Here is an 18,370-nt window from a genome sequence, read left to right on the forward strand (position 1 = left end):
TTCATAACACCGCGCGCCATGGCACAGCGGCGGCGGCGGCAAAACCACGTCATCGACATATCAAAAACCAATCATCTTCCTCGGTGCCCCCTCACCCAATTATGCTCCTTGCCGATTGGCAGCTGAGCTTCTGGACAAAATTTCCCATCAGACCCCGACCGGGCCGGCGATTTGGCTCGTCCGTAAAATAGCGCGCGGTATTTGATCCATTGCCCGACCGGCCGGCGGCGGCGGGACGACGACGACGCGACGATGCGACGCAACCGTATCAATAATCTGGACCCCTCGTCATGCCGGGGAATGCTTTTAAGAAAAATGACAGATGAATTATTGTCAGGAAAGTCACTCGAGCGTGATCTGATGCTCCGATGCTCGTCGCTCTCCAAAGTGACCCGTTTTCAGCTCTTTGCTGAAGAGTCTTAAGTGACCGCGCGCACGATCACTTCAGCACAGGGAGCAAATGACAACGACAAAAAGTCGGGCACTATAAAATGGGAAGGAAAACTAACAAGATCTAAAACTAATATTACATATCAATCACGGGTTCTTGTTGTATAATTAACGAAACGTGTAGAGCGCTACTAGTTTTGAGCCTTGATTGCCGCGCAGCAGAGTGGGTTGTCCCGTCGTCGGGTCGTGTTGCGGTCTTCGGAGGAGAGGAGTTTAATCCTCTTCACAAGATTTTGTGACTACCGAATCGAATTGGGAATCTTGAGCAGCGCGCACGCGGGGGAACACTCTACCACTGAATGTATGAAGCTCCAGCGCAATTGAACAGTGTGGCATTTGATTGCGCGCTGTGGCTTGTAAGTGAAAACTTCATTCCATTGGTTCTATTGTAAAAACATATTTTGAATTTCTTTGTGATATTTTAGTTACTGTTGTGATGGAAACAAAAGTGTATGTTGAATTTCTGAGAAATTACGACAATTTTCAGTAGAAATAAGTTGCATTGCAACTTTTAGTAAGGAATTATGTCAAAATAGAATCTACACCACGACTGGCTGCGCGGCAACAAGGCTTCGATTTTCGTTGATTATACAACCATTCTCTTACAAACTAGCGGGTTAGTAATAGGAAGAAAAAAGCGAATATTTACCCCACATACCTTGCGGGAATCCTACAGCATCGAGCCCGTGGGGCAAGCCGAACGGGGCAAGCGATGTCATAGGCATTCCGGGCGGCAACGGTCCGTGCGGATGGGCATGGTGCGGGTGATGCGAACTGCCATATCCGTGCGGACCGTGCGGACCGAGATCGGTCGACTTGAGAAAGCCCGCCATCAGGGCCTCGGTCGAATGGAGCGCCACGGTGCTAATTTTTTGCTGCTGCTGGTCTGAGGGGCCGATGATGGCAGGCGGCGGTGCTGGTGCTGTAGGATTTCCGGGGCTGTAACGAGAGCAGAGAGAAACAAAGCGAGGTTAGGACTGTTGGTTTGGTGTATTAGATCAAAAGTTAGTTAACATTTGACACGGACGTTAATTGGCTTCGTCTGAGATCCGTGAATTAGCAACGGTTGGAATTCATTTAACGGTATTCAAGTCTGTAAATAAATATACTGAATTGCTGTACTAAGGAAGGTAATCCAATTCCCAGGAAGGTAATTGAGGATCGACGCAGAATCGATCTAACATTCATATTCATAGGTCTACTTCATTGATCGAGCTATTTATCTGTGAGAAAATATGTCCCAAAATAGCGCTTGACTTGGCATTAAATCCATGATTATGAACCTATCGTATTCAAGAATGTTTCAAATCGTAGCTCCAGTAGCTACGATGGAATCCCATATTTATTATTGACAAGCATCACTTCATTCCGACTATTTTCCCATGCATTCCTACAACTCACTAATCCAATCCAAATATTTTCACGCCCGTTAATCTGGACGTACAACGATGTTACGGGACCATAACCATATCGAACAATTCAAACTAAATCGACTCCAGTCCAAGAAACTGTTCAATCGGAACTGAGGATCGAAAGTCTAATCCTTCGAATTCCCAAAATATTCCCACGTCAAATCCATACGCGGGCGGAGCGCTGATGCGTGTGGGTGCTGCTACCGGTCAATTTCCTCAGAAAGCGCTATCCAAAACGCATGAGGATCAATTTCCAATCCAGGTTTTCTCAGCGTGCCAAGCACATGCCATCCGAACGGCGAAAGGTGCAGTCGTCTTTATACGATATTCTAAATTATGAAATTAGCTGACCATTCAATGACTGTGCCCAGCGGAGGAGAAATTCCGAAAAACCAACAAGGGAAAAAGGTGGAAAATTGCCGAAGCGGTTGGTTTTCTGAATTTAACGACTCAGCCGGCACGGCGGTTCCTGAAAGCCCCCAGAAAAAAGCACAAAAGACTCGTGTGGATATTAGATGGAATATTAAAAATCTATAAACACAATTGCTCACATATATCAGCTGAAGCTGATGATTATTGAGGCTTAGGAATGCTTTTCTATCCTCCTATCTCCCTCACCATCATCGCCAGCGTGCGTTCTCCGCTTCGGCCCAAAGAGGCAGATAGGACCGACGCGTTGGAAGGAAAAATAGTGACAAATATTCTATAAATTTTCGGTGCCTTTTAATGGATTATTTATGTTGCTGTCCATTCACCTTCTCTGTCCTGAATGCTGCCATTCCTTCAGCCCGGCAGCAGCAGTGTGGAGCTTGTTTGCGGTTGCGGCTATCTCGACTAGGGTTGTCTCTTTAGTTTATCACATTCTCACTTCTTCGTTTTCCTCCTACCGGCCCGGCCCCGGGCATTGATCCGCAACTCCCGAAAAATTTCGACAAAAACCAATATCCAAACAAACTGCCACTCACTCGGCCCTCTCAGTCACTTATTATCGTTACACGCATGTTTATCGACCTTCCCGGCCCCCTTTCGGGCCACAGATATCGATCGGTTGTTCGGTTTCCTGGTCCGTCTACCGAGAGGACGAGCTCTTTGAGGGAGCTTCGGTTAACATGCATACTGAAAACAAACAACAGCGTGTCCTGGCATTCATAAGCCCATACACGCCTGAAAGGGAAGAAGAAAGGATAATCCGATCCTGGAGGTCGGAGGAACCCGCCGGGGCCTTGTCCCGGGATAGAAATTAGGCTGCTCATTGTTCTTTTCACCCGCTCTGCACGATCATTCCGAAGGTTCGTTCGTTCGCCGAGTCGACCTGAAGGCCGGCTGGCAGGATTAAATTAGTTGATCTACTCTCGCCCCTCAAAGGGATGCATCTAAGACTTTGTGAGAGCAATAAGCAGAATGGGAAAAAAAATCCATTCGGTGCTCAATTCAGTAGCAGGGAGGCGTAAAATTGTGTGCGTCTTTGTTATTGGGTTTTGTGCAAGTATGGTCTTTTTCTTATTACCGAGATGGAAACACTCAATCGCACAGATAGATCGGCAGAAATTGAGTTTTTCGCACTCGGTGGTGGTGTAGCGTGAAAGCTCAAAAGCACCGCCGTTTGCAATTCGATGATTGAAATTTCAGACAAAACGAATGATGCAAGGATGTGAAGGTATCCTCTTTATCGAGGAATTCCTTTTTAAGAATTGTTTTTCAGTTTTCACCGTTTGCCAAAATGAATTCCATATTTTCTGTCCGCATAATTCCGCTTGTGAACATGTGTGTTGAGTTACAGTAGTTTATTTGCTTGATTTCCTGTAAATATGGGACAGTTATGCTTTTATACTTATGGGTAGAAATAGTTGCTATTTAAAAAATCCGCCTCACGATTTTTTTTAAATTTCCAGATACTGCCAGGACATGGCCAAAGCAGACATAGGGCCGAATGCCTCTTGAATGAATAAAACATTAGGCTAAACGTCATCTAGCTACATTACATTTGGCACATACGGTCGCACTGGTTATTTGGGCAAAAATGTCGTTTGGCCGAGAATGCCGCTTGGCCAAAATGGTAGAAAGGACCATTTCGCCGAAAATGAAATTTTGCCTACCGGGTCATATGGCCGAAAGTGTCCTTTTGCCGAACTGGTAAAAAAATAGTTTGGTCGAACAGGTCATTTTGTCGAAAATACTATTTGGCTAAAATGGTTATTTGAAAGAAAGGGCAATTTGGATGAAACTGACATTTGACCTAACGGGTTATACGGTCGACAATCTTTTTTGACCGAAAAAAGTCGATCAAACTATAATTTCGGCCAAATGACCTATATGGCCATAACGGCTTTTTCTGCCAAATGACTCCTGAGGCCGGACGACATTTTCGGACATATGACCCGTTTGACCAAATGAGATTTTCGGCTGGATGACCGATCCTTTTTGCCAAACGACTATTTGGGCCAAACAGTATTGCTGAATCAAATCAAACGATAATAAATACATAATTTTCATTCAAACATTATTCCTTACTTATAAGGGCTAATTGCCAAAAGTATCGTTATATCTCCTATTTGGCGTTATGGTTTCATGATAGTAAAGAAAAAAAGTTCAAAATGTAACAGTAAATGCTTCAAATCAAAATACGATTTTCACATGATTCTCAATCGCCGGCGAATTTTTATCACTTTATAATTTATAAGTAAGATCGCGGGTGAGTTTTGAACACCCTCGATTTTATAAAAAAATAGTTGTTCCCATCCCTGGGACCAAACGACATTTTCGGTCTATTGGACTAAACAATATTTTTGGCTAAATAACTTTCGGTCAGGTGGGTTTCGGCCAAATGATATATTCGGTAAGCTATTTCCGGACCTCTGCCCTACGGCTAAATTGATTTCGACTGAATTACTTTTAGCCAAACGGTCCAGTTCTTTCCTCAGGGTAAACGATCATTTGGCCGAAAGTTTTTTTTTCAAATTAGGCATACGTCTGGAAGTGTCGCTCGGCCAAACATGTTATCAGGCCGAAAAGCCGTTTGGCGAACAAGTCATTTGACCGAAAAGGCCGTTTGGCATAAAGAGCAATTAGGCCAAATAGGCCAATTGGTCTAAAATGCCGTTTTACCTAACTTTTATTTAGTCGAAAAGGCCGTTTGGCAAAATAGTCATTTGGCTGAAAATGACATTTGGCCGTATTGGTCATTTGTCAGTAAGGGCTATTTGGCCGCATAAGACATTTGGTCAAAAATTCTGTTTGGTCGAACAGGTCATAGAAGTAGAACGTCAAATTACATTTTCGGCCAAATGACCCATTTACGGAGAATTTATGACAAAAAGTCGAAAGACAAAATATCGAAAGGACAAAAGGTCGAAAAAATGACAGTTGGTTGAAAGGGCAAAAGGTCTAAAAGACAAAAGGCCGAAAAAACAAAAGGTCGAAAAGACGAAAGGTCGAAAGGGACAAAAGGTCGAAAGGGACAAAAGGTCCATAAGAACCAAAGGTCGAAAAAGACAAAACGTCGAACGGATATTAGGCCAAAAGTGGTTTGGCGGAAATATCATTTTTCCTAATGGGACATATGTCTGAAAATGTTGTTCGGCCTAACTTGTTATTTGGCCGAAAGGCCGTTTGGCGAACAAGTCATTTGGCCAAAAATTCCGTTTGGAAGAAAGAACAATTTGACCTAATAGGTCAATTGCTCGAAATGTCGTTTTACCGAATTTTTATTTGGTTGAAAAAGCGTCAAACGACGTAATTTTTCCGAATTGGTCTTTTGCCAGAAAGTATATTTCTCGCGTGATTTTTGAAAACGTCGTAATTCCAAAAGAGAGGCTCTCTTTGTCTACTTTCTCTTTCGATTATTACAAAGCCATGCTAACATTTACATTGTTTTTTCCAGCACTGATCTGAAGAAAATAGCTTTGTCTAGTCTGCTGAAGTGAAAATATTGCAACAAATTTTAAACTAGCATAGATATTAGCAAAAGAGAGCGTAATGAAAGAGAGTCTCTCATTTGGACTTACGACATTTTCAAAAATCAGGCGAGATTTGGTCAAAAATGCTGTTTGGCCAAACAAGTCATACGTCAGAAAATGTTTGGCCCAGCAGGTCATATGGCCGAACAATAGTGAATGCGAGAAGGGAAAAGTGATAATTGTTATTTGAGAAATGTGAGATGTAAGAAACGAGTAGTGAGAAAATAAATTGGAGAAATAAGAAGTGATAAGTGAGACGCCTCACTATGGAAAGTTGGAAGCGTGAAGTCACTGCTCTCAGTTCACATTTCTCATTTCTCACAGTTAAAAGTGAGAATTGCTAAGTGAGAAGTTGGAAATGAGGAGTGAATAGTGAGAAGTTAGACGACTTACTTCCCACTTATCACTCCTTGTTTCTCACTTTTCACTTTTTTTCACAGAAGTAAGAAGTAGAACGTCAAATGACATTTTCGGCCAAATGACCCGACATTTACGGAAGTATCACCCGTTTGAACACATGACATTTTCTACCGTATAACTATTTTTACCAAACGGCTATTTTGGCCAAGCAAATTTTTGCCAATTTTCCAATTGACTAAACAAAGACTTGACCCATTCGGCCAAACGACCTATCAGGCCGAATGCCATTTTCGGCCAAAAGATCAGTTCGGCCGACCGACATTTTCGGCCAAATGACACTTTCGGCCAGAAGGGCTTCCACCAAATGACATATTCGGTCAAACGGGTTTCGGTCGAATGACTTTTGGCCAAACGGCTTTTCCTCATTTGAGCTTTAAACCCTTTAGATGGAATTGAAAAAAAACAAAGCAATTTCTAACCAGTAGGAAAAACTGTTTGTTTTTTTTTCGTAATTGTTAGCTCGGTGAGGACTGTCAAAGATCTATAGCATTCGACTATCTCTGAATAATTTAGCAAAGACAACTCCTTTTTATGCAAGATCAGACTTCATTTTCATCGCGCTGTGGATTAGTTTTTTCAAGTCACCAGTTGAAACAACAATTTAGTCAATCACCTACGCAAGCCAACACCACCAAGCCAAGCCTTACCCTTAACGTGTTTTATGGCCCTAAAATACAAGCACAACTTAATTTCATTGCCTTGTTCCACCCATTACGGTCGGACCCGCTCCGCTGCCGTTGGATCAGATCAATCAGCCGCAATCCCCTACCAGATTGTGGTTTCTCGTGTTTCAGCCGGATCGTTCCGTCGATCGTTTTGGGGAGTTTCGGTCGGAAATTTATGCTTGTTTTGGTTAATGAGGTGTGAAAAGTAATAAATTCATTCCGTTTCGATCCCAAAATCTCCAACTCGGATCGAGATCTTCCGACTCTGGTTATCGGCTAGCTGCAGCCTTTGAGGCGCCTTGCGGTGCGGATCGAACCTTCTGCCCGTCCAGCTAGACGCACTTGGAGATTCCGACCTGGTGATTAATTACGCCGTTTAGCTTTGAGCGTGGAATGCACTACCTTTTCTTTTTGCTGCTTGCTACTGCAGCTCCGGCTGATGATCAACCTCGATCGAGCAGCTCCGCGGCGAGAGCCGAGCGTGGAGGGAAATCGGACCTCGAAGCCCACTCGTTTTAATTGAATTATACACGCAGTTTGAAATGAACTTGATTCCAATTTGGAATCTTGATTTTACCTCCAGCCTCTCGCCGATTCTTCCTACGCTGCTGCCAAAGTTGTCAGGCCTGGTTACAACAAACGGCCCCTTGACAGCCTGCCCTGCTCTTGCCAACCGAACCAGCAGTCAAAGCAAACAAACGACCTCGAATCCGTAACGAATCAATAAAATATTCATGAAACTCTTTTTCCCCTTCCCGGCTCCCTGCACTGTCTTCTTGAAATTCCAAAATTATCAAAGTTGTTTTGCTTTCTGCTTACGCCGTCCATATCTTACTCTTTGATGTTCTGCCAAACCCGAGCAGCACACGGTTGAAGCCGGTCGAAACTCTTCATCCGTGGTATTTTGGCATGATCGACTCCATCAACCCCGGTTGAACCCTGGCGAGGATCTTTCACCGATTTAGGAGTCAGTCACCTGTGAGTGTACGATCATTAAAAAAGGCACACTATCATTCGCGCTTTATCTATAACCAGTCCTAGAGCGAAGTGGTGGAAGCTTCCAGCGATAACGCGCTTTCGACGGCAGTTCGGAACTGTGTCATCTTGGCGACAGCAGTGTCAAGAAAATGATCATCAAACCAAGAAAAAAAGCTGAATTCGATTGTTTTAAATCTGGAAGTGCTATCCCGTGTAAGCTGGACGGAAAGGTTGCACCAACAAATCAATCACATCTCGAAGAAATAAGTCACGATGAGCGATGAATCATCGCAAGGACCAGCTAAGTGTGTGGAAATGCATACTTCAAAGCGATTGGCTCCGAATGTAACGCCATTCCGAATTTGCTTGAGAATAAAATATATCGATCGGGAAAAAAAGTCTTGCAAAACAATTCACATACTTTATCAGAAGGGCATCAGTTGTTGGACTAGTTTTCAGCTCGTGACGAACAGAAAACAAAAAAAAAACATTCACAGCATCGCAGTCAAAGCTGTCTCAATCAAAGGTGACAAAATCAATCATTAATATTGGGTTGGGAAAGAAAACAGAAACGTGGCTCACGCGATGACTGAGCAATCCATAGCCATGAAAGAAGTCATGTGTTGTTTGTCTAGTTTTGAGCCGGTTAATTATTGGTTGATTCGTGATGTGCTGTTTGGAGACGTTGCTGAAGGTTTTTCAGATTTACGTAAAATGGGTACGGAAGGCCTTCAGGATTAATTTGTTAGTTGGTTCGTAAAGATTTGTTAACCACAAGAAGAAAAATTGAAATTATTTTCCTTCCAGTGTACATTACTAAGCATAGTATGTTTGCTAAAGTTGCTTTAGTTAACGAAAGGCAGACTATCTTGCGGGAAATATTTTATAAAAAGCGGATCGGTACTGAGACAGTTTATTGTGTCCAAAACAATCGAAGACTCCAAAAGTTTTCTCATTTCTACGTAGATACAAGTTTACAAAATAAAAGCACCGAAAACTAGTCCCGATGGTGGTTTATGAATAGCCTTCACAGTATCTACCATGACGACTATTTACACGGGCTGGTTCGAGTCGAAAGGGGCCCTCCTTAGCCGTGCGGTAAGACGCGCGGCTACAAAGCAAGACCATGCTGAGGGTGGCTGGGTTCGATTCCCGGTGCCGGTCTAGGCAATTTTCGGATTGGAAATTGTCTCGACTTCCCTGGGCATAAAAGTATCATCGTGTTAGCCTCATGATATACGAATGCAAAAATGGTAACTTGGCTTAGAAACCTCGCAGTTAATAACTGTGGAAGTGCTTAGTGAACACTAAGCTGCGAGGCGGCAATGTCCCAGTGGGGGATGTAATGCCAATGAAGAAGAAGGTTCGAGTCGAAACAGACCTACCGTCCTCAACGCCAGCAGAGAGCCCAACATGCCACTTGAGTTTTGTGATCCATCTCAAGAGCTTGTTGTTCGGTCTCCTTCAGATGAGGAAAACAAATTTAACACACGATAGCTATGGGTACGCGTGGCCGGGCGGGTACTCCTCGTGAGGTACCATTTTTTTCCAACCATTCATGTCGTTGAACACTGAACAACCGATCGATGATCGGAACTGCTTGGATTGAGACTTTGATTGCGCCCTCGAGTGGGTGACCTCGTAATGAGAGTACGAACATCGTTTATCGGTGCTCAAGTGCTTGGATGGTTCCCCGTCAGTTATGAGGCGATGCCGGGTGGTCTGGGCAGGTACATTCCTCGGGTTTACTTGACTGAAGGTTGTTTGTCGGAGGGCGTTGACGTGATGAAGGGAAAATTCCCAGTTGCTCACGTTCGTCCCTCGACAGTTACCGTTGAGCAAGGCCACCCGCAGAGGATATTATTTTTTGCAAAGGATTATAGATCTAATCATTGCTTTTCGGACACGTTTGAGTACCTGCAAAGTGGCTGCTGTGTTACTGTGGTTCTGCTTCGGCAGGAATTTGGTCACCTTGGCCACATCACCGGTCAGAGGTAATGCTTTTTCCCCTGGCAGTGGACAAATCAATCACCTTCACCCGGGTATCATTTTTCACTCATCACACGGCGCAGCCAGTGGCGGCCGCATCATGATACCGGAACGCGCTGACTCAGCGGCGGCCCGTCATAAATCTTGGCCGGCGCCTCGCTTTATCATAACTTCTACCTGGTGCCCTCGGATGCCCGCTCCCAGCGCTGACACCCGTCGTCCGTCTTCGCCATCAGCGGGCTCCAAAGGTGGAAGCAGCACACAAATTGACCGTCGGCTTTGGTGGCATGGCGGCGGCATCCACGGCGCAAGAAAAAGCAGACACGGATAATCACTTAATCAATCCTTCCCAATCCGTCCGAATGTATTTAAATCGATGTAATTTGAATCAGATATCGGAGGTGAGAAAGATAAACGATCCCTCCTCCTCCGATGAATGCGCCGCCGCGCGCAGTTGAGGAAAGTCCGCGACGCGACGAACTGATGCACATACACAGGCACCGCGTAAGGAAGCCACCCGGGCCGGTAATCGGGAGGCGGACAACAGCATGAAACAACAAGCCGGTCATTTATAACATTAGGAAATTAATTCAATTTCGTCTCTAATCTGATCAGCGCTAATCAAACACTTACACACAAGATCGGACGTGTGATTGGGCGAACTGGTAGCTGTTTAACTGGAAGTCCTTCAATGATGTTTGATTGGTAGTTTTGCAAACAGGAGTTTTTGCGAACACTTTGATTTTCACTATTGTTTACAACTGAGTAACGCCAAATAAACTTTATGAAATGTATAAAACAGTTTGAAAATAGTCCCCACTCATATGATGATTCTGCGTCGGAAACGTATCAGTCCAATATTCCGCAAAAAAATCATTATTTTTCAGAAATCATTCCACTCCGAATGGCACGGAACTGCATGATTTCTGTTCGGCTGTCGCATGTCCAGACAAGTGACACATGCGAACGAATCGGAGAACCTGTGCGCCTGCCGGCCGGCCGGTCAACATTCCACGGGTTTTGGCAGCGGTTTCGATTCCTCTACGCATTTCATCACCTTGACGGTTAAAAAACCGATGCCGACGAAAAAGTTCGTTCTCCGCTTCTGACAGCGATCCAGCCGACCAGCCCATTGACACCACGATGCACCTTCGGTACTGCCCAGGAGCACCCTCGCAATAGTGTCCGACGGGCCGCGTTACTCCGACGGATCCGCATCACCAGCAGCAGCGCTAATAAATTCAATTAAAAGACTGTCAGTTTTACGGGGCTCGAACCGGGGCGGTCAACATTTTTTGGCAGCTCCCGAGTGTCGGCGAACACCGCACCCCGGGAGGTCACAGTGGGGTGCATTAACGATGCTGCTGCTGCTGTTGCCGCGGCATTTCCGAGACGAGCCGCTCCGGGGCTGTTAAATCGTTAGAATATGCAAAGAAGGTGCTACCGCTCTTTTTGACTCGCGACTCTCGATCTCTCCCTTCGCCGGGAAAGCAATCGCGCGGATGACCAAAAATTAGTTCGAAGGCGATAAAAAATTTGTATCTACCGAAATCTTGATGATCGTTGATTATTTTTACGATTATTTTTATCGCTCTCTCTCCCGATTGGAATCGTGTTGCACGCAGAAGACGACTTGGATCGATGCACAGTGGGAAAGATTAATGGTTTTGTGCCGAAATCTGACAACAAGAGATTTGCATCGAGCATGCTGTCAAAATAGATTGGATTTGAATTCATTAAAATTTAAATCGCATAATTTTTTACCACACATTCGCGTTTTTGTACCACTGTGTGCTGCGGCGATTCCCGCCACGGACCTTTGTGGTCATCGATTTCGGAGGATTTTGAGGAATTTGGGTGCTATCCATATTTCCATGGGCAGCCACCGGTCCAATATGCATGAGAGTATCATAATAAAAATATCCAATTATGCCATTCTCGGTTCGCCATCATCGGATCCGTTGGTGAATTTCTAATTTCCTCAACCAGCTTCTGGGTTTTTATAATCATTAGAGTTTCACACCTCGCGTACATGTTTTCGCGATTTTTTTCCCCTCTTGTTTCGTCAGAAATCGAACGGCTTCGTTAAGCTTCTTTGCTAGGTGTCCGCTGAGCTGCAGAAGCATCAACACTTGCAATAAAAATATTCGCCCTAACCTACGTCTACCCCACGAAGCCTTGCCTCCCTCCCCCTCCCCCCTTCGGCCTTGCAATGAAAGTATGAATACAGTAGCGTATAATATCGTCATATTTTTCTTAATTTATTTCTCGTTTTTATTATTATTTATGTAGACGGAGAGCTTTTTCTTTCTCTCGTTCACGACTGGCAGTGCTGCTGCGCTTGGTTCGCAAGCGGACAAAGCCGTGGCAGAATATTTTGATAACAGACAACCGAACGAAACGGCCAAACCGCACCGACCCGAGAATCCTCCGAGTTTCCCCTTCATTCGGGTATGAGGAAATAGGCGCTGCCGGACCGGAGTAAGGGCATCGAGAAAACCAGTTTGAAATTACAATAATAATAACAATATTTTTCATATATAGATATTTATAATATTTCCCATCTCGCTCGGTCGCACTCGCGTCTGGCTGGCTCCATCCCATTCTGCCGTGCCTACCGAGTAACGCTTGGCATTACTGCTGCGGTCGGTCGCCACTACCGTGTATAGAGCGTCGTCAGTCACTGCTGCCTGCCGCTGCGTCACCGCGCGTTGTTGCTGACATTGCCATACAGTGGTCTTTGAAAATCACCGCCGCCGCCGTTGTTGCTGCCGTGTCGTTAACAATCTCACATACAGACAGCAAGCATTGAGCGGCAGCAGCACGGCACCAAGCCGACCGATGTGCGATCTTCTTGATTACTGTCAAGCACCTCTCTGCTCAGAGGTCCTCTACGCAGCGATCCGGCGGTGTGGGAGGTGGGTGGTACAACTTACTCCCGCTCCAGCTTCAGGTCATGATGCTGCGCAGCCTACAGGCTTTGCAGTTTTCGTATCGCTTACCCCGCTGGAGTCAGTTCCAGTGATGGGTATTTGCTGTCATGAGCGTAAGCAAGTTGATGCCAAAATGGGCTTGCTCTAAGGGCAGCGTTCGTTGGTTGTAATTATTCGCCAGGAAGAAAGTTCGGGAGATTAGTCAAGAAAATGCATTTAATTGAAAATTACTGTAAAATCTGGCAAAACAACAGATTCCAATTTCATGCTTGACTCTAGACACAAGTCTAAACAAGAACGAAAACAAACATAGAATAGAACTTGGGAAAGGCAATTTGGCTGAAACTCATTCGGCTGAAAACCATTTGTCCTCACGCAGCTTGGTCGAATAACACATTCGGTTTGTCAGAAAGAATCGCTTGGCCGGAAATAACATTTGGCCCAAAATGTTGTTTGGCAGAAAGGACCACTTCGCCTAACATGTCATATGGCCGACAATGTTCCTTCGTCAAATTGAAAAAAAAAGCATTCGACCGAATAAGTCATTTGATAGAAAGGGGCATTTGACCGAAACTATCGTTTGGTCGCACAGGTGATATAGTCGAGAATGTCGTTTGGCCGAAAAGTTCATTTGGCTAAAAAACCGTCTGGCTGGTTGTGGATCACACGACCGAAAATGTTATTTGATCGAACGGTTATTAAACGAAAACCGGTATGGCAGAAAATGTCGTTTGGTCGAAAGCGACACACAGCAGAAATGGTCGTTTCATAGAAAGGGTCTTCTGGCCAAACAAAGAATATGGCCGAAGAAGTCAATTGTATTCGAATAGCTAAATTGACTGAAAATCGAAAATGTTTTTTGACTGAAATACTCATACGGGCGTTGTCATGTGGCCGAAAATTTTGTTTGATCGAACCAAAAGAGGCGTTTGGCCGAATATGTCATTAAGCCGAAAATAATGTTTGGTCTAAAGGACCTTTTATCCGAAAATGTCTATTGGCCACACAGGTCATATGGACCAAAATGTTGTTTGGCCGAAAAATTCGCTTGGTCGAATAAAAATGCCGATTGGCGAAATAATCCTTTGGCAGAAACCTAATGGCCTAATGAATCATACGGCTGAAAATATTGTCGTTGTATCGAATAGGTTGTACGGCCGAAAATGTCATTTGGTCGAATGAATTGTACGGGTAAATGTGTTTTTTTTTCAACGGGACAGTCAGAAATGTTATTTGGCCGAACAATAGTGAATGTGAAAAGAGTGAAAAGATCTATGATAATCGCGAAGTTAAAAGTGAGAAGTGAGAGGTTAGACGTCTCACTTCTCACTTACCATTTCTTGTTTATCTTTTCTGTGAAAAAAAGAGGGAAAAAGAATAAAGAATAAGAAGTGACGGGTCTCGCTAAGAAAAGTAAGTAGTGCAAAGTAAGAAGTGCGATACAGCGAGTGAGCAGTGAGAAGTTGATGACTCACTTCTCACGTCCCACTCCTTATTTCTAACTTCACATTCCTTATATTTTACTTTGCACAGTAGTTAATAAGGAATAAGTGAGAATTGAGACGCATAACTTTCTACTTCTTACTTAATGAGCGAGAAATGAGAAATAAGACGTCTCTCTACGAACTTTTCACTTCTCATTACTGAATCCTATCCTTACACTTCTTACTAATTAGGTCGAGCCACTTACTTTTCACAGTGAGAAGTGTGACATGAGGCGTCTCCTGTTCGAGAAAAGAAGTTTGGCCAAATGATCTTTTCTGCCAAACTACCATTTCGGACAGATGACATTTTCGGCCGGATGACCCACTCTGCTAAATGGCCCTTTCTGCAAATTGACCGTTTGGCTAAAACAGGATTCTTGACCATTTTTGTTTAAATCCTGTGGAAATTCCGCAGAATTTTCCGAGAAAATTACGCAGAATTTCCCGAGGAAATTCCAACAAAAATCCCGAGGAAATTCTTTAGAAAGAATTTACCGACGAAATTCGAAAGAATTTACCGACGAAATTCGAAAGAATTTCCCGACGAAATTCCAAAAAAATCCCGAGGAAATTCTAAAGAATTTCCCAAGAAAATTACGCAGAATTTTCCGAGGAAATTCCAAAAAAGTTCCCGAGGAAAATTCAAATAATTTCCCAAGGAAATTCCAAAGAATTTCTCGAGGAAATTCCAAAGAACTTCCCGCGGAAATTCCAAAGTAATTCCCGAGGAAATTCCAAAGTAATTCCCGAGGAAATTCCAAAGAATTTCCCGAGGAAATTCCAAAGAATTTCCCGAGGAAATTCCAAAGAATTTCGAGGAAATTCAAAATTTCGAGGAAATTCAAAGAATTTCGAGGAAATTCAAAGAATTTCGAGGAAATTCAAAGAATTTCGAGGAAATTCAAAGCATTTCGAGGAAATTCAAGAATTTCGAGGAAATTCAAAGAATTTCGAGGAAATTCAAAGAATTTCGAGGAAATTCAAAGAATTTTCGAGGAAATTCAAAGAATTTCCCCAGGAAATTCTGAAGAATTTTCGAGGATATTCCAAAGAATTTCGAGAATATTCCAAAGAATTTCCCGCGGAAATTTCAAAGAATTTCCCGAGGAAATTACAAAGAATTTTCCAATGAAATTCCAAAGAATTTTCCGAGGAAATTCCAAAGAATTTCCCGAGGAAATTCCAAAGAATTTCCCGAGAAAAATTCCAAAGAATTTCCCGAGAAAATTCCTAAGAATTTTCCGTGGAAATTCCCCAGAATTTCCCGTGGAAATTCCCCAGAATTTCCCATGGAAATTTCAGAGAATTTCCCGTGGAAATTCCCCAGAACTTCCCGTAGAAATTCCCCAAAATTTCCCGTAGAAATTCCCCAGAATTTCTCATAGAAATTCCCCAGAATTTCCCGTGGAAACTCCGCAGAATTTCCCGTGGAAATTCCCCAGAATTTCCCGTGGAAATCTCCAGAACTTCCCGTGGAAATTTCAAAGAATTTCCCGTGGAAATTCCACAGAAATTTCCGTGGAAATTCCAAAGAAATTCCCGTGGAAATTCCACAGAAATTCCCGTGAAAATTCCTAAAAAATTCCGGTGGAAATTCCATAGAATTTCCCGTTGAAATTCCACAGAACTTCCCGTGGAAATTCCACAGAATTTCCCGTGGAAATTCCATAGAATTTCCCTTGGAAATTCCACAGAAGTCTTTCTAGCAAGTATTGCGTTTCTGTCATCGTATTAAAATACGATGCGTTCCTGCTATTGCCCATGTCCAGATCAATAGAGGCCTCAACTGATCCAACGTTTGTCGGAACGATAGCTTTTTACCACAAGGCTCCACACAAAAGACGAATATGACAGCACTGACGTTCCGTTTCTCAATAGAGCGCGGCCCCAAATAGGTCATCACTGCGAGCTACCAGAAATTGCTGAACTATTGTGTGAAGTGACATCAACGCGCACCTGACGACGAGCACCGCGTTCACGATCTACAATTTAGTCGGACCACCATCGCATCGCATTTTCTGCTCCGACCTACGAGTAGATGTCGCTCCACTCAAAGTCGGCTCCCCGTTAATTGAAGGGGCCCACTAGAAAAAGCAAAAGCCAGTGGCCCGTCGCGCGGTATTCCGCGATTAAATTGGATGACAAGCGAGAAAGCCGTCGCAGCACCAAAGACATCGCCGCCATTGCGCCGGTTTCTTCGAAATTCCGAAAAAAAAACCAGGAGACACGTTCAGCAACGCAAAGCCGGAACAATTGTTTGTTTAAGGTCAAACACTTCTTTGGGAGTTGCAGACCTGCGCGGCCCGGGGAAAGGTAAGCGCTGAGCCGATGTTTTCAAAAACGATCATACACGGTTCACTCGCCTCAACTCTTTACCCACGAAAAAAGAAAGAAAGATCGTCAGCGGGAGCAACCGCGCGCCGCGCGGTGAGAAGCGAATGAAAAATATCTAATAATTAAGATTAATTTAAATGCAATTGATCATCCACGGACGCATTCTTTCCGGACGCAAAGGTTAACATTCGCGGGCGCACAAGGAGATCCGAGCCGAGGCAGCAGCTCCCGAGATGGGCGCGAAACGGCGATGGCGAGTGAAAGAATAAATAAAAATAAAAATAAATAAATATTTATGATCCCGGGCAGCTACTGAGGATTATAATTAATTATGTAGCTCTTGCTTTTATGATTCGGATTCATTTCTTACACAGAAAGCACGGGACCGGCCGGCCACGGACTGGGCGCAGTGGCGAGCTTTTCGTGGTAAAGCTGCGACACACGGGTGCAAGTGGAAGTATTTTTGCTCCAAGTGGCATTGGAATCGAAAAGGCTTTCAGTTCTATAAGCTAAAACGCTTTTACTCATCGGAGAAAAAAAAAACTTCAAAAAATACAATTTTGTTCAACAACCGGCAACTGTGCAGTGGAACGGCTTTCGTCGGCGTACCTGATGGCCGAAAAAGAGATCATGGGGCCATTGAACAATTTTGTTCGGATTTTTCTTCCCCTTTGTCCATATATCGGTTGCCGCTGGCGTAAGTTCCGCAGATTCGATCTCCAGGGCTACGGAATTAATGAACCGTGTAAAATTTAATCAATTCATTCAAATTTTAATTTAAACATACGATCAAGTTCGGGTGCTACCGTGTCGGCCCGATTCGACGGGCTGGTTACTGCTGGAAGGAAAAGTTTTCTGGCCGTCAAATCCGAAAACATGCCCTGAAGGTTTGAACCCATTCACCATTCGCGTTTTTTTTTTCTCGGCAAAAGCAGACTCATCCTCAGCGTCTTGTGGCGGTCGTCGTCATGTGCGCCATTTTGAGCTCGGAGAGGGCTGGTGGAACTAACGTTGCTGTAATTAAAGCTAATGATGACGATGTGCAGCGCACAGAAAGAGGCACCGAACAAAAGGAAACGAGCACTTCACGATGGACGACGATCCACTGCCGAAATACCTAAGTTGGGTTTAGTTTCCGTAAACTTTTCCCCGCGTCTCGCGTTTTCTCTTCGCGGGCATCGGGGCTTCTTGCACAGTAGTGCGTGGTTTAGTTATTTTTTGGGAGTGTTCTCACACAATCACTCGAGTGTAGAAAATTGGTCTCTTGCTTTGTTGTTCGGGGAATTTCCATGCCTCTGGCTGCGAGGCATGGTGAAACCGAAATGGCGTTCGACTCTGGGCTTCGATTGGTGATTGATTTGCTATGTCGAAAGATGATGGATGTGCGGTTGATGTGATTCAAATTGCGAAGTATTTTTTGTTTGTTTATGGTGCATTTAATCAGTGGCAATCGGGTTATCAAATTGTTCGTGATTCATTAAGAGAAAATAAACTCAGAAGCTGGAGAAAGAAAACCCAATACGTTTCGCTGGTCAACCATGCGAGAGTCATTTCATTGGTTTGATTGAACAAATTTAATTTACTAAAGTGATTCGAAAGTGAAATATCTTATAAAAAATGTAAAACCGGGTTTAAATCTTCTACAAAAGTCTTTCATCATAGAAAAAACAAGAAAAGTCAGTCAAAAGTCTTTGTTTGCAGTCAAATGGTAAAATTGAGTGACATTTCCAATTTTGTGGACCTGTCAAA

The 18,370-nt window shown here is 43.9% G+C and overlaps 1 protein-coding gene across 2 annotated transcripts in view; it reads right to left on the reverse strand.

Moving 5' to 3' along the window:
- LOC134205523 (homeotic protein ocelliless) overlaps window positions 1-18,370 on the reverse strand; it is a 72,667-nt gene that overhangs the window by 29,733 nt on the left and 24,564 nt on the right. The window contains exon 2 of one of the 2 annotated variants that reach the window (XM_062680807.1): window positions 1,109-1,389. In XM_062680807.1, coding sequence (XP_062536791.1) covers window positions 1,109-1,283 — 175 coding nt within the window. In that variant the 5' untranslated portion in view covers window positions 1,284-1,389. Of the gene's footprint in view, window positions 1-1,099; window positions 1,390-18,370 lie in introns of both variants that reach the window. The other variant, XM_062680806.1, reaches the window with a different exon arrangement.

The sequence above is a fragment of the Armigeres subalbatus genome, chromosome 1 (genome assembly GCF_024139115.2).
Source record: "Armigeres subalbatus isolate Guangzhou_Male chromosome 1, GZ_Asu_2, whole genome shotgun sequence".
Lineage (NCBI taxonomy): Eukaryota > Metazoa > Arthropoda > Insecta > Diptera > Culicidae > Armigeres > Armigeres subalbatus.